Below are 17,471 nucleotides of genomic sequence, written 5' to 3'. Positions count from 1 at the left end.
CCCACTGAACTGGCATCTCCAGATACTCTTCCCAGGTAAAGGCCAGAATAGGTATTCTGAAAAGATTTACTCCTGGGCAAGTATTTGCAAAATATCAAACCTCCTCTGGAATAAAGAGTTTGAGGAGTGTTCAGTCTAACTTTTAGAAACAAGTAAGCTACCTGAAGTTCATTGTCAGTCATTTGACTTCAAGAAGAAGATAATATAATCTGTTGCTGAAAAGTGTGAATTGCTGTGTTTATAGAATTTGTGTTTGTTTGGAAACACCAAGAGATTCCCTTGGCTGCACCCAAGGAGGAGGAAGCTGTAATATTGTTTCACCTTCCCCTGAAAAAACAAAGCCTTTAAGCATATCACTGAGGATTTTCCTGGTAACAGAAGTAGTTTTGATCATGTATTAAAAACAGAAAAAGGACCGATATAACAGCATTTGGATCTTCCTTTTCTTTTCCATTCAATGTCCTTGTAGTAGAGTATTCGATGAAAAATTCTTTCATCAGCTAAAGCAAAACGAGGGTCCACAGATGATCAAAAAGCAAACAGCAAGTCTTCAAAATGGGTTATTTGCATTCATCACCAGTACTTTTAACACTATGTGAATGAAACTAAGCTGTGATTTGAGAGACAATGTGAAGAAGTTGTTGTTTTAATTTTAAATGGAACACAAAGATTACCACTCTTTAAGGTATATTTAAAAATAGTCATTTTATTTTCTTACTACAGTAGATGTGTAAGGATTATCTACAACTTCCAAAAGAAAATGATTTTGGAACAGAGCACTATGCTAATATATTGATACTATTTCATCAGATGTAACAGAAATTACAATTTATAAGACAATTAGTTAAAGATTTCCAACTTCTGGTCTACAGCTGAATTTTAGCCTGTATAAATAATACTAATTATTTTAACCTCACTATGAAGACTGACCACCTGAACTGTGTTGAAGTTGAATAGCAAGCAAAAATCTTAAAGCATGATATACATTCTCAGACAAAAAAATCCCATATCCCCCAAAAGCATAAAACAGGCCTAAGTTATTTAAAACTAACCAAATTTATTCTAACACACCACTTCATATTAAGAGCCCTTATGCATCACCTCAAGCCTGAGGTTTTCCTTTCACAGATCCATCAACAATTTAACTGAATGTGCACTCTCCGACTGCTTAATGATTCTGAAGAAAGCTGACCTGTGAGCAAAGCCTTGAATTTACACCCTCAAACATTTATTTTACAATGCAAACAGTTTTCCTTTTAGTGCAATTAGAGATAATATAACTGGTCAGTACCAAGGAGGGGCACAAAGTGCTTTGCCAGAAATCAGTCCAGCTGTCAGCCCCAAAATCAGCCACTCGACCCTGCTATACTGGCAGCATTCTTTAATGGAATGAAATTAATAACCGTTTGCTTTCAAAATAACTTGTTCAGTAATCTTACCTTCTCTTTATATAATAGGGGTATAACTTTAAGGCCACAAAACTAAGCTCTCCAAAACAGGAATTGAGAATTAGAAGGTGTAACCAGCCTCAGCTTTGCCTTTATACATACTGGCAGAGCTTATGATTCTCTTGGGAAATTCTCCTGGGAAATTCTCCATGCGTCTGCTACACATCCAATTTTTGGACAAGTAAAGCATTCTACCTGATTTGAAAATAACAAATGCTAGATGTAAAATAAGAACACTGAAGACGGGAAGAAAATTCCCCTCTAACAGTTTTGCAACATTTGCCTTTCAGGGTTCCATACGCATATGTCAATTCTGTGAGGATTCTCAGAATTTCTCAAGATTTAGCTCCTACACATCTTCCATGAGCACTCTTTTAGAGGAATACAAAATACATCAAGCATCTGGCCTAAACTTAGACAGAGATGCAAGATTGTTGTCAAAAATGTTTGCATCACATAGAATAGCATTAACTCCAATTTTGGCTTAAAGAACTTCAAGATACTGTACTCTCAGGGCTGACAAGTTTAAGATGTAAACAGAAACCTCGCATAAGAAACACTAGGACTCACAGCTAAAATCCACTGACAATTTATACAAAGAAGCTGTATTTTGATATTAAGTGATCAATAGAGACATGCTAGTTAAATGATAATGCAATGCACATGCAAACTGGGGAGTCTATGTAGTCAAGTCTAGTCTAATAGCTGTGACAGGACTCACACACATGATGTTAAGTAAATGTCTAAACTTGAAATATCTCACATTTTCTTCCAAAAAAAAGCAATTGGTTCTACTTGTATCATTTCCTAGAATTTCTGCCATGCATAAAATGCATAAATAAAAGCATAAAGTTCCCCCCCAAAGTAGGTTGCAGGAATATAAAGTCTAGTTTTTTGTAATGGGAAGCCTGGGTAGCTAATGAAAGAATTGTATGATGAAGTTGCTCAGAGTTGCACAAAAGACAACTTCATCCCTGCATCCAAGGCCCTTTCTAGTCCCATGTTTCTGCTTATTATAAGAAGTAGTTAACTTATATGGTCTAGTAGTGTTTCAAAAAAAAAAAAAAAAATTAATCTGTGCAGTAAGATTTTAGTAGGAAAGTGTGGATAACTTTCCTGATTTTTTGACTGACTTTTTAAAAGTTTCAGTGAATCCAATATTCATTCCTGAATTCTTCACTAAACCTACTTCAGCTGCAGGTCAAATGAATATAATATTTTATTAGTGAGGATAATATATTTCATTCCATGCTATACCTACAACCTAAAACAGTGCAATGATTTTTATTCAAACAGTGTACCCATTTTATTTCAAACTGAAGTCTTTATTGAATATAGACAAAGGCAAATTTTTCAGTGTCATAGGTGACTAGAAAAAAATTATACTTTTTTTTTTTTTTTTTTTTTTTTTTTTTTTTTTTGTTAGGGACCCACTAAGAACATTACATCATATCATTTAGTACTTGGTAGGTAGCACTTCAAGTCTATATCCAAGTCTGACACATTCATCACCTGGCTTCCCCTGAGCTCTCACTATCCTTAAATGGGTTACTATATATGTATTTTATCACAGCTGAAAGTGAAAAGATAAGATAGTTTCCTAAAATATTTATGTGTTAAAATTAAGCAAAAGAATTTGACAATAATTCTCTTTTTCTAAGATGCCTGTTTGACCTAGAAGCCTATCAAGTCATAACCTTTTTGGAAAGTCTCTCCAACCTAAAGACTGAATCTTTCTCTTCAACTTCTTCAGCAAGTCCAAACAAATTTAAATACTAACAAAAACTTATCTCTGTGAAGAAAAATGCCTTTCCAACACAGTTCAGTGGTTATTAGTCAATTCATAATACAAGTCATCATGCACACCCTTAAAATTAGAAGGGCGAAGTTGCATAATTCATACCAGTAGGAGTAACTAGACCAATTTCCCATCTTTGCACTGTTTCTACACCTGTCTGTCAGTCTTTAGGAGTCTGCAGGCTTCTGTGATGCCTGCAGACTACCTTGAAAAAAAACACAGTCTCTCACATCTCTTTTCCCAGCTCAGTGATTCTTAGTTACTAGAAATTAATACACAAACTTTGGAGGCTCACCTTTGCAAACATGCTCTTAGTTGAGTAGCCACATACATCTTGCAGCCATATGTTATGATAGCCATATGTTGTTTTAGCCCACATCCTTTACTGTTAGGCAAAGGACTGCCCCATATCTTGTCCAAAAACTTTCAGAAATCATGAGCAAACTCCTCCTAGGTACCACACACTTCTCCCTTGCAAACACCCCTAGGTACCACACACTTCTCCCTTGCAAACACCCAAGAAAAGCTTCAAAATGTTTTTGTTAAAGTGGACCAAAAATCCCAACTAGATTTTAAGAAATTAAAGAACAAATCTTTTCAAATACATACCATTGTTAAGTTTTCTACAGGAGTAGGTGCTGGACTTAGTTTGCTGTGAGGAAGGAGGAATTTATCTGTCCTTTGGACATCCAATATAAGCTGCGCAACATATTTTTCCTGAAATCGTGTTCTTTTCCCCAAAGCACCTACAGAAAATTAATATAAGTTACTGACCACTATAAAACAGTAATCCCACCATATACCAGAAGTTGCTCATAAAATGCAAAAGAAAGAAACACACTGAGAATTAATCTGTAAGGTTCACGAGTGGTTTAAATTTGCTTGATCTACTTGTAATTAAATGCATGCTTCCTCACTGCTAGGTAGCACATGTACATAAAAAGATATTACAAATACATAAACAAAGCTAAAGTAAGGGAAATTCTCCATAACCTTCCACATTGTCTCTTAAAAACCCACAGTCACCAAATATTCTCTGTTCCCTTTTCTAAAATATTAGTAGAACACTGAAAATAGTTGCTCAATTTGCCTGCTAAAAGAAAGTAATTCACGACATGGAAACATTTAGGCAAATGGAAGTCCCCAAATACCTTTAAACAGACATAGTTCTCAAATAGAAACAGTTCAACATTATGAAAGCTTAAAACGGGTATTAATATTAATAAAAGAGATTAGCTTTTGAAGTTAAACTTCTGGGCATTTGAAGATCTCACTGCTTCTGTGGAAGCTATAGATTTGTAGAACATTCAGAAAATATGATCAGAATGGAAATATCCACAAAATCCCATTAACTTAATTTCTAGGGCTACATCAGTTTGTAAGGACAAGAGACATGCTTGAATCATAAATGGTGGGGGAGGTGGGAAGGGGAGAGGATGGAAGAAAAAACAGGAGAGGAAAAAAGCCTTTAACTTTTCCTCAGTTTTGCATCTTTTCCATACTCTTTTCCATACCTTCCATCTGTATTTTATTACAATAACTAGATAGGCCACACCAATTTTTCTTAGGGAAACATCTTTGCTCAGTGTAACTGCCATTCATATAACTAGTTTTAATGGACATGACATTTTCTCAAGTATACATTTTCTAAATTATGTTTTACAGCAACAGGCCATCATTTTAAATATTTCAAATCTTCTAGGGGACACAGACATGCCATTGCCAAAATTGAGCATGTAAGATCCTGTGAAACTACCATGGGAGACAGTGATGCAACAAATCAACACAGACTGTCTACTGCATTAATCAATACCCAGAATACACAATGCAAAAGTCACTGCAGTTTTGTTCCTTCAGTTCTTTATTAGACACTCAGACAAGTTTTATTAGCTTTTAGGATGACAACTAGTCAGGAGGACATTTACACCAAATTGAAAAGAAAAACATAGCTGTTCTTCCTCTCTTAGCAGCCTCTTTCCAAGCTGCAGTCAGAAACCATAGGGCAATTTCAGAGCGGTGACATAAAATAACAGAATCCTAACAAGAACTAAAAATGGAACTAAAAACTGCTCCATAACATTTGGAGATCTGCTTGCTCACCATTATGCAATGCTTAGGTAATGTGAACTGTTAAATTTTAAATATAAAGAAAAGGAGAACTGAATACTGATCCACTGTTGATTTTGCAGAGCCAGGTGAAACTCAAATGAACAGGTTTTAATTTCATTATAGCTTTGAAAATTTGCGAGCATAAAAACTTTGAAGCAAAGATGATTAACTGCTCATGTGCTTAGGGGATAAGGGCCAGAGGATGAGGCCACTGGCAGTAAGGATCACCTGGCACAGATAAGGAAATGGCAGACACTCACTCCCACCTCCCTTTTTTCCCCCCGCAGATGAAAAGAGGGCAGTAGGGAAACCAGCAACGACACTGATTTCTCTTCTTCTGCCAACCACCACTTTTAAGGGCAGAGTCCTGTTTTAAGAGTTTATGAGGAAGTGAAAAAGGTTTTAAAAATATCATCTTATAATCACAAAACAATCTACAGAGAGAGAGAAGTACTGGGTAAGGATTCATACCAATCTTACACAGTAGCACTTGATTCTCAATTTTAATAATACTTTTAAGTCATTATGCTGTAATTCACATCCTATTATGCCTTACTACTTAAACAGCTGAATAAAACACTTGCAAGGCTCTGCTGGTACCAATAAACTACGAGCATTACTTACTATGTTCCAGAAACTGCCATTTGTTTATGCCTGAGACCTTCCTCATTTTTCTTTAGCTGATTACAGGGATAAAACATTTTTCCATTTAAAAAAAAAATCACATGTGTTCAAGATTGGAAAAAAATTATTTGCTTTATACCACCATAAATTCTCACAAAAGAGAGGGAGTATGTATATCAGTAGTGACTTTACTTTCTCTCCCATATTGAAAGTTCCCAGGCCTTAATGGACATGAAAACAATAAAAAGACAATAACAGGATCTCAGAGTTTAGCATTATTAATCCTTGAGATTGGTTGATCTTTAATTTACTTAGGATTTCTACCCTCTTTTCAGAAAATCTGTATGTAAAAAGAACCACAGCCATTTATTTTATTTTATTTTATTTGGAATTCTTCTGTGGAGTTATTGGTGATTGTGACTCACTGTGAGATATATAGGGATGTTTTTAAAAAAATGATGAATGATGTACAGATCTGAATATAGTACAGGCCTCAAAAAAACACAAGCCAAAACATCTGCAAGTGTAGTTCTTGAATCTTCAAGTATGATTTAGTCACGCATTTCTAAAATAACTTAGAAAATATTGATTCTAAATTCTCTCTTAAAAACCAGCATATTAAGTTCCATGCCTTAACAAAATGTTCTCCTAGTAAAGACTACAATCATTAAAGAACAAAAACCTCTTAAAATCCTCTCCTAAAAAGGAAATTCCTTCCAAAAGCCTTAAAAATATCTTTGCTAGAGGTTGAAGCTTTACATTAAAGCAAAGTCTTTCTTGATGATGTAACATTCTTTCTATTTAGCCAAAACATGCATGTCAAATGAGTTTGTCTAGAAAGCCAACAATTCCCACATGTTCGGTTCATTTAATTTGCCTTCAGGTTAGACATCGATCGTAACTATTCTAATAGATTTATGGAGATAAACCACAGAACTTTCAGGAGTTTCACAACAATGTTTTTCTAAGAGACCAGATTACCACAGTGTCTCTCTGGGACCAGCATAACCTCTTGGTAGAGTAATCAAAAATACAAATACTTCCAGTGCATCCAAACTTAATTTTTCTATTGAAAAACAGCTTTTTTCTAGGTTAAGTTTAGGGAAGTTATTCGTCAGAAATCCAAAGGTCTCTTTAAAGAAAAAAGGCGCAGAGCTGTAAACTAACAAATATCAGTTAATAGTCACCTACCACTTTGATTTTTACTTGTTCTTGATTTAATAAATTATTTCAGTTTAAGTACTGTTAGAGACATTGATTTTTTTTTTTTTTTTAATACAACCCAACAACATTTTGGGTTAATTTTAAACAAAAACACCTTATAATGCCAATTTTGCAGTACATGTCACAAAAGTTTAACATCAGCTTAATTCAAAACATAACAATATCACATCTCAGCTACTGCATTGGTTTCAAAGATGCATTTTTCAGACATCCAAGACTACTTCAGTGAATTTTTGGTTACAAGTTGCTTAATTCTCAAAGGAAATTTTGAAATATGGAATCTCCGAGACTGGAGTATCTCACCCCTATTTGCAACAGAGACCATTTTGTTGATCACTGTTCTGCTAAAGTAGGAAAAAAGGGGTAGGATCAACTGAAATGCATTACACTATTCAGAAGCAGGACCAGGCTGGCAACGACACAATTCCATATCTATATGTATAATTTCAACAGAAACTACAAGTACAGGAATCTGATCTGCCTGACTCCAAATAATTAATTATTTTTTATGGCTGAAAGGATAATTATGAAGTCTCTATAGTCACTGAATCCTTGATAGATCTGTTTGTCAGAATTTTGACTTATCTCACTTATATTCTGCAATAACAGCAGTCCTGAGATTTAGAATAGATTTAGACTGGAACAGATTTAGACTAGTGGATCAAAAGGTGAAAGACTGCATTAAATCATCAAGTAGACTTCCCTGCAAGCATCTCAAAAGAAAAAAAAAATCTACGCATCACTACAGATCATGATACCAACTAGTTCTTTAACAGAGCCAACTAGACCTAGATTTTAATAAACTACTGAACTATGACAAGAAAAGATCATACCATGTGAGTTAAGGGACTACAGGTGCTCAGACACTTATATTAAGTGTGACATTGTCACTACATGGAATATTTATCTTCCCTCTTCTGAGTAATGCTAATTCTTAAAAGAAAAATAAGTTCGAACTGTTCAAAGTGGAGAATTTTCAAAATATATTTCTTTTTGCTTGGATATGTAAAAAAATAAAGCTATGAGTTAGTTATGTTTAACCAACCATTTTCATAAACCTTGCAAGCAAAACTTACCTGTCAGATTGATCTGCAGTTTGGTTGCATCTTTAGCTGTACTGAAACATTGTTTAGCTTTTTTATATTCATAATAATACAAAAATGTGTAGGCACACTCAAGATTGAACTGAACTTCTAAATGCCAGCTTTCACCACCTATGAACAAATCTTCTGCTTCTGTCACTGCAAATTAAAAACAGAAAAAAAAGAGAAGCTATCAAGACACAATCCAGGAGAATATTCAAAACATACGTACTTACTTAAAATACCAGGACTGAAATACTGTTATGCTTAAAGCAGACCTGTTGTTCTTTACTTTTCTACACATCTAAAAAACACACGCTCAGTGTATAAAAGATACGCAACATTCTAAGTTTTATATCTAAGAACTACAACTAGGAGAAGAACAAAGGATAGTTTAATTTTCTCTTGCATTTTACTATCAAGCTGAGTTGGGATATTACTCTGGCAGGAAATATACAACACTAATCATCTGGGACCTGCTACAGAATACAGAAACTTAGAAAGCTGTGAGTAGAGGTAAAAAAAATCCCTTCTTAATTAGAAGGCTTCAAATGAGAAAATTGGGCTAGCGAATTGAGCACTGAATTGGGACTTCGAACTCTAGTTCTGTATTTAACAATTACTGGCTTGCTGAGTGATGACCACCACCTTCTCCATCTGAACAACAAAAAGTATCTTGGTAAAGAAATCTGAAATCTCTAGGAAAATAGACTGGATATTTTTAAATTTAAACATTAAGTTTAAAACAATTTATGTTTATTATTCTAAAGGGAGGTTTTTTTTCCCCACTTTGGGCTTATTTATTTTTAGCCAGAAAATGTTTATATAATTCTTTCAAAGTTTAGAGCATCTGCTTAGAAAGATTGCACCCAAGATTAATACTCAGTCTTCCAAATATGCTTTATTCAGATTAGTAAAAAGCCTTACTATATGAAGAAACAACACAATTAATATTGCCCTGGATTTTTTTAAACTTTTTCTATGATATTTGAATTTAGAGATTGCCACTCACCTTTAGAACATATTTTATTGATTAAGCCTCCCAGGCAAATTTGTTTGTTTATTTTTTTTGATGCACTGTTCAAGAATCACAACACATTAATCAAAATGTTTCACTTCATTTAAGATAGAAAGCAAATGATAAGTTTGAACTTACACTGTACACAGCTATAAAAGAACCACACAAAGTATTACAATATTATTTTTTAAAAATTTACATGGATACATCCTGCCAATTCTGAAAGAAACAACTTTTTTTTTTTCCCCTAAAGTCTGAATTGAAAGGTTTTGTTTGATGAAAGCAAATCAGTAATTTATAAATATTACTCCAACGGCTTCCAACTGAAACAGGATAGAAAATGCAGCAGGCTTATAACTTAATCCTTAAAAAAAAATTCAAGGGACTACAACTATTTAAGCACATAGTCTGTGCAATTTAGTCACCACTTTTGACACAAAGACAATTTCAAACACATTATTTCAAGACTGAGAAAGTTCGCTGAGTATTAACCTCACAACTAGGTAATGTACGCTCTCCATTAACAAAGCATCTGAGGTGTTTAATACTTTTGTCCATATTTACTAAATACATTTTCTTTTTTTTAAAGAGAATGATTCACACAGGACCATAAAGCAGCTGAATTTCTAGCAAAGGTATTTTATTCTTTTGCTAAAAACTACTTCCAGTAAATGATTTAGGATGTCTGTCATATTTGTCAGTTCTCCATACTTCATACGCATATAATGCTACTCTGATGGTTTCCCAAATGACAAAAATCACATTTACATGAGAAAAAATAAAATTAGTTTCCTATGAGGTTGCACACAAAAACCCACCCATGGTTTTATCCTAAAAGCAGACACACATTTGTATTGATTCCTTAGAACAGCTCGAGGAGCTGAAGGGTTGTTGTCAGTGCAGTGAGGCTTACAAGGTACCAAATGTGCAGGCACACAAGTGGAAACCTTACAAGAACGCAACTTTCTGCGTAAGTAATTTTGATTCCAATTCAAAGAAAAAAAACAGGTTATAATCATACGTTACTTCCTGATTTTCCATAGCTAACAAGTTACAATGATCTGAATATAAAACTACCTACTATAAAGACATGCCAAAACCATATATGCTCTTACAATGATGAATCCAAGTGTATCAATCTTTTCTTTTTGATTAATCATCTTTTTAAACATTCACTATGGTTGGTATGACAATTAAAACCTACAATTTCTTAGAGCAATAAATCTAGAAACCTACCAATTGTTTAACTTCATTTTGTTTAAAACCATTCACAATTTTGTTCTAGAGCGATGCACTGGGACGCGACCTTACTACTTCCCTGTCTGACTGCCATTTACTTACAATGCTAACTGCAAGACTTGGGAAATGGAGACATTTGAGACTTAATACTTCAAAGACCTTGGCGGAAAGTTTCCCATTGTTACTGGTGTCAGTCTGGCTGTACGGGCGCCCCGATGTCGCCAACAAGCGGCCCTCTGGCCGCCCGAGCACCGCCAGGCAGCCCTGCTCTTGCTGTACACCAGCTGCACAGCGCTGCAGTTCTCCTAGCGCCAGGGCACCACGTCAACCGCTGCGCTCAAAACTAGCACATTTAACATGGAGAAGCTAATCTCTCCTGAATTTTAAGGTCTTGACCTCCAGTAATTACGATGAAACTTCCTAGTTGATTGGATGCAGAGCAAGCAAGTAGGTTTTTCAAGGCCTAATCAAAGATGATTTAAAACATTCCTGAAGTATTTATTTTAAGGGATGTAAGGGTATCTGGTTAGAATCCCAGACAGCTTAAATAAATTAGAAAGTAAATAAACAATTAGAGGGAGGAGTTAGCATAACTTGCCTGGCAAAGCTTACGACCAATCTAAGCATACATTACATCATCTTCTCTGGAAACTATAGCCAAGACTCTCAAAATAGGTCACTGAAAACATGCATCTTCGTTCTTATTTAGTATTGGTGCATACACAGCACCCTGCACAGATCAAGGCTGCTTCTGCACCTCTGATCTACCCAGTATCATCGAGGCAATCTATCTCAAGTGATTTTAACATTACTCCTCTTCTAGTTTTGTTCCAGATTTTTAGGTATTTCCAGGAAGGAAAAATAATCGTCAAATAACTGTTTCACAAAGTACTCTATTAAAGCTTTTATTTTATCTGCTACTTCAGAGAATGTGAAAGTGTTTCGAGATGCTCCATATGCTCCAGCAAAACTAACATTATAAAATTATTCTGTCAAACAAGCATTGCGGTATTCAAATACTGCTGCAAACTGCTGGCATCTAAATATCTTTGATGCTGGGCATGTATGGAACACGTATATCCAGAACAACAACAACAAAATTTACACAATGAACTTTACAGTTGCTCTAAGTTCTAAAAAGGGAACAGCAAAAAAAAAAAAAAAAAAAAAAAAAAACCTTCTTAACCGTCCTTAACCAAATGAAGCACTCCAACATCCACTTGTTTCACAATATAAAACTCAAACATTTTTATGAAACTATTCAGAAAATATGCATTCTAAAAGCCCTGTACAACTTAACATACAAATATTAAAGCCTCGCTACATTTAAAGCAAGCAACAGCAATTCTGTCTGATACAACCCATTCACAACTATCAAATCAAGCAAAATAATTCTCCCAAGCAGTTAACCACCTACTCAACTCTCCGTTTTTGAAATGACTTTGAGAAGCAGGTGGGAGATCAGCTTTTATAACATACCTTGAAAGTCATATTTTAAGGAATGTGTTTTTAATGCAAGCAGTTAAATGGGTTACATTTGTAAGATTCATCCCACTGGATTGACATGACAACCATTTTTTTTAAAAATACAATTCAATTTGCTACAATTTATTTTGAAAATTTAAATGCACCTTAGATTTGATTCTTTGCACCAGTTAAATTCCAAGCCCCACCTTCAGGCCTAAAAGTCAACATGCCAATTAATTTAATACGATGTGCTTAAATAACATTTATCAGTTATTTTCTAATACGTTTGACACATCAACAACACTCCCACCATTCTAAGAACTACAAATTTTGAAGTTAGACTACATAATTTAAGCAGAATTCTTAGAGTCCCATACCAATATAAGCTAATTCCAGAAATTCATTCAAAATTTCTAACAAAGTATAAATAATACAAAAATCACAGGTTAAATCAATTACAACAAAACCCTTCCACAGCCAGTTCTTATAGCATCCAGAAAGAGCATTAAGTACACTGCTTTTTCACTGGAAGGGATCCAATAAAATCCTCTCCACAGTTTCATTACTGCACTAACAATGTCTTTGCTACCTAGCTGGGAGTTTCTCACGGACCGAGAAACCACCACCTGTTTTGGAAGGCACTTGCACAGCTTGAACCTGTAGATGGTTCAGATCAAAAAAGCTCCTTCCTTACAGTGGGGTGGGAGAGGGGAGACTTGAAACTTTGGTATTTAAGATGCCAAAGATGATAGGCCATGATAATTCATTTCTAAATGCAAAAGAAAATTTCTTAAAAGTACTTGGTTGGAAACTTCAGGCTTATGAAATTAAACAAAGAATCTTCAGCTAATAAATTCACTGATGAGGCACCAACGTGCATAAAGGTTATCTGCTTTTCAGCTTTATTGGTTGCTGTAGCAAATGATATAGACCAGCCTATAGAAATAAGGTTTGTTCCTCTTAAAACAAAAATCCCAAGCAATGCAATTACATTTGACATTTTAATGTTCTACATCATACTTTCATGAACGTCAATATTTAGTTCATAATTTAATGCTATTTTCTCAACATATAACTTAAAGAAGTAATAAATTTCAAAATTTAGGTGGAGATAAACAAAATGGGAAAAAAAAGTTAATCTCCCTCATAAAGACGCAGAAGAACAGTCATTCACCTTTCAAACCCAAATAAGAATAGTAAAATGAGAAATGAACACTGTGCAAAATGCCTTCAGGTTAGCTTCTGATAAGTTAACCATGATGTGTGTGGCAGGGAGAATCTTTGTCTGCAATCAGATATTCCTGGCTTCATCTTGCAGTCTCAAAAATAGCATGTGCCACACAAATCCATCTCAATTTAAATGAATTCCTCTTCTGCTCTATAGTTACATAAGGACCTGATAAGCTTCATGTTGCAAGAGTTGTGCCTAAGAAGTCCCTCCCTCCAAGATATCTAACAGCTGGAGCTGTAAGCTCACAAACTGAGTAATTAGAAACATACCTTGTTTTATACAGGCCTGGACAAGAGTAAATAGCTCAGGTGACCGCTCTTCTAACAACTGCTGGTGAATATTCACACATCTTAGAGTCCACCAAGACAAAGTCTGAAAGAAAGTAAGGATACTTTAAGTGAATAACAAATACTGATGCCAAAAAAAAAACACCCACAAAAGAGAGAGGGACAGAGAGAAGTGATTTTTAAAATAAAGGTTTTACATAAAATATAAAACCAGCTACAACAGTCAGTTTATATAAAAGTGTGCTTTAATCTAGCATAAAGGTCAGCATATTCAAGCAGCTCTGCTGCACTCTAACAGACCTTGATGGGCTCTTCCTCTGTTAGTTTCTCCAGGTGTTGTTTGAACCCTGCAAACCCTTAGGGCCACAACCTGCACAAGTAAAAAAAACTCTATACATAGCAGATAAAAGAAATACTGTATGTTTGTTTTGGACCAGACACTTGCTACTCTGTTTTTTTGCCTCCTAATTCTTGTAGCAGAAAGACAAAAAAGCTGATCCTTTCCATCTTTCTTGTCACATTCATGATTTTTATAGGCAGCCATCATCTCACTCTTCAGTTATCTTTCCAGACTGAGGAGTCCTGGACTCCTCAGTTACTCTTTGTGTGGAAGCCATTCCGTATCTCCGATTATCCAGTGTTACTCTTCTGTGCACTTTTTCCAACTCTCTTTAATCTTTCTGTATGTCTTCAGGTGGAGGTAGAAGGAAAACTGAGACAGGTGAAAGAGGACCAGAACTGCTCACAGTATTTAATACGCTGACACACCATGGATGTATGCAGACTTTTATATGCCACTCTTCTAGTCTTTATTCCTTTTATTATAATTTAATAATTAAATTTAATAATTTCCTTTAATAATTCCTACCATTTACTTTTTTTGACTGCTGTTGAACATTAAGCTGATGCTTCTACAGGTTTAGTATAACTCGAAATCTCTTTTCTGAGTGGTAATGGGTTCAGAGCCTGTCACTATACAAAATTTTCCCTGCATACATCACTATGTACACTAAATTTCATTTGCCATTGTATTGCCTCTTCCAGGAGTGATTAAGATGCACACACACACATTCTGGTCAGATGACTACTCTGAGGCAATAATAAAAGCTGCATACAGGGGCAGTAGTGTCTTGAACTGTCCCTGCAGTTTGCTCAGAAATTTCCGTCAGAGCTCTTACCTGGACTGATGAGTAAGTGACATTCTCCCTTTCTTCTCATGCTTTAAAGGATATAGTCTTGTGAAATCTGTCCATTAAACAGGCAACTACCTTTAAATCATTTTGATAGAAACTGTTTGCTTATCTTTTGTTTGTGGAGTGCACTTTCTTCTTGGACTGGAAATAACAGTGAAAAGTCTCTCTATAAAGTATGTAATTGAATCTAGAGCTTCCTTTTTACAGTGCAGATGGGTGCCAGATTCAGCAGTCAGCTCTATTCCTGGAACCTAACTCTTTCTTTGCATCTTTCTCCTTTTTTACATTTTGAATTTTTTACCCAAGTTTAAGAGCTTTCCATAAGAGCTTTCACAACTTTTTCTATTCATACAAACCTAACTCCATAAATTTACCTTTCCGTGATAACAGCCCAGAATACTTTTCTCTGTCTCTAAGTCTCATCCACTGGAACTTGTAATACAATTAGCCATAACATAGGGATGAACATGATGGTACTAGATCTTTGCACTACTGAACTGCTCAGTTACAGGCTTGGGCAACCCAACAGCTCTTTTCTGAGTGAACAAGAAGTTCCTCCAATGTCTGGTATCAGTCCATTTACTCCAGATAATGACAAGTGTTCATAATTTGAAACTTGACCAGTATCTGCCCTCCTGTCTTCTAACTCCATCTTTTTTGAAGGGCAGGGACAACAAAGTTCAAAATTTAGAATAGCTGCAATTACAGTTGACTCTACAAACAATGATACTTTCTATGTGTTTTTTAAGACTGATGCCCTAGTGACAGTAAGCCTTTCTCTCAGAGCTAACTGGTTTCAAAGGAAGTATTTTCTCATTTTAAATAAAATCTGAATGAAGTTTTGTGAACTTTTAAATAACTTACTCATGAGAACATCTTACGATCACAGTAGAAAGCATTAATGTTTGTGTGTGGAATCTGAGATAGGCAAATACATTCACTGGACTAAATAACCATTCTATAGCAGAGAGCACAGCTCAAAAAATACCTGATTTTAGAAAGCTGTGTACACAAAAGAGAAGCCCCCCAGGATATCTTATCCCTCTTTAGCTGCACCAGATGGATATGCATGGAAAACCTAACTGATAATGTAATATTCTTTTCATAAAATTACGCTTAAGAGTATCATCTGTGAATGCAGGGCATACCTCTACACAGGCTCTAATGCTTACTAGTTTTGCTACTTCTGTTAGGATTCTAATCATTTTCTATGAAACAAATATTAGAGCACTGCTAAGATACAGCTATCTTCTGAACTTTTTATACAGGTTATGTTTATATCACTCAGACCAAAGGACAGAACAGCATCCAAGCAAAAACATCAAAACCAATCACATGTAGTTGACTGTAATGTCCCTAGAAAGGAGCTATCAAAAAGAATAATAATATCTATTTCAAAAAGCAATGAAAGATGACTTTTGATATCAAGCTGAACAGAGCAAAGGCACACAAACAAGAGACCTTGTGAAAAAGGTTAAATCACAATATTTCATCACTTATGTAGAAACCCAAAGGCAAGTTAAGTTTTAAATGACTTTAGTTTAGCATTATATAATGAAGTATTTGTTTCCCATGCAGGTGACTATCTCGCTCAGTGATACAATTTCTTGGTGCCTGAAGCTTGCCACTCAAAAAAAGAATCTTAGAATCAGAGAGAACATATTTATAAAGTTCTTTTTCTTCATATTTATAAATTTCTATAATAAGTTCTAAGAGACCTTATTTATAAAGTCAACCAATTGAGCTCTGCCTAATGTTTTATTACCAGTATTAGCTTTTTGGGAACCAACTTAAGAATTCTCTTTTGAATAATTTCCAAGTATTTAATCTTCCATATATAACAGCATTTGTGAATAAAACAGGGCTTTATTAATGCTTTAGATAATAGATTTCAGAGTATTTTATCCTATTCTAAATTGATTTACACTAATTTTAAGTAAGGCTCAAAGGCATTATGACACTTTCCTTTGAATCAAGTTGAAATGAGAAAGAATGGCAAGCTTTTATTATTACATTGACCTGTTGATGAAGGTAGTTTTTATCAGTTGCTGTCTTTGAACTACTACCAAAACTTGATATAGCCGTAAGTAACTGAACCTCCACTGGGCAGAAAGTGGCTCCAGTAATGTCAGTCTTAGGGGAGGTAGCAAGGGACTTCTCTATGCTATGTACATTTTCTGCCGCCCTAACTGACCCAGTTGCTGAAATTCAATAGCATTCATCTGTGAATAACAGGGAAAAGGATGGAAGAGCTTGGCTTCCAGACAGGCAGTACAGCCAACATCTCCCACACAGTTTAATTCAGCCCCATACAAAGACCCAGCTGGGAATGGATGTTGTCAGCCAAGCATAAAGAGGGACCATGTGGCATTTGATCTCCAGCCAAAGCCCATTTAACTGGAATGCAATAAAGAGAAGTTGCTGCTGTTAAAGAGTCCCCCAGTTCTGAAAAGTCCGTCAACCAACCAGCCTTCTGCTAATCTACAAAGGAGGCAAAGTCAAAAACCCCCTCAAGAAGAGACTCATACCTCCCTCTTTCACATGAACACACACAGCAGAGAATTAAGGTAGTCTCTGCATGAATGCCTGACGGAAGGGTAGATGATGATAAAAACAAAAGAAAGGCATCTTCTTGGTATCTAGAATTTGTGGCTTAGAGTTCATACAGTAGTGTTCAATGGTATCCCAAAGCTTGTGAAAAAGTTTTTATTATATGTATGCTTCATTACCTTACAGAGCTTTTTTTTATAT

General features: G+C 35.2%; 1 protein-coding gene across 3 annotated transcripts in view; it reads right to left on the bottom strand.

The window, feature by feature from the left end:
- TTC27 (tetratricopeptide repeat domain 27) overlaps positions 1 to 17,471 on the bottom strand; it is a 140,075-nt gene that overhangs the window by 105,482 nt on the left and 17,122 nt on the right. For all 3 annotated transcript variants that reach the window (XM_064509468.1, XM_026122989.2, XM_026122990.2), the window contains exons 5-7: positions 13,510 to 13,612; positions 8,280 to 8,444; positions 3,856 to 3,992 (exon numbers count right to left, since the gene is read on the bottom strand). In XM_064509468.1, the coding sequence (XP_064365538.1) occupies positions 3,856 to 3,992; positions 8,280 to 8,444; positions 13,510 to 13,612 (405 nt within the window). The remainder of the gene's footprint in view (positions 1 to 3,855; positions 3,993 to 8,279; positions 8,445 to 13,509; positions 13,613 to 17,471) is intronic.

This window comes from Dromaius novaehollandiae, chromosome 3 (assembly GCF_036370855.1).
Source record: "Dromaius novaehollandiae isolate bDroNov1 chromosome 3, bDroNov1.hap1, whole genome shotgun sequence".
Classification (NCBI taxonomy): Eukaryota; Metazoa; Chordata; class Aves; order Casuariiformes; family Dromaiidae; genus Dromaius; species Dromaius novaehollandiae.
The sequence above is the reverse complement of the archived record's forward strand: the minus strand, read 5'-3'. Positions and strand labels throughout refer to the sequence as shown.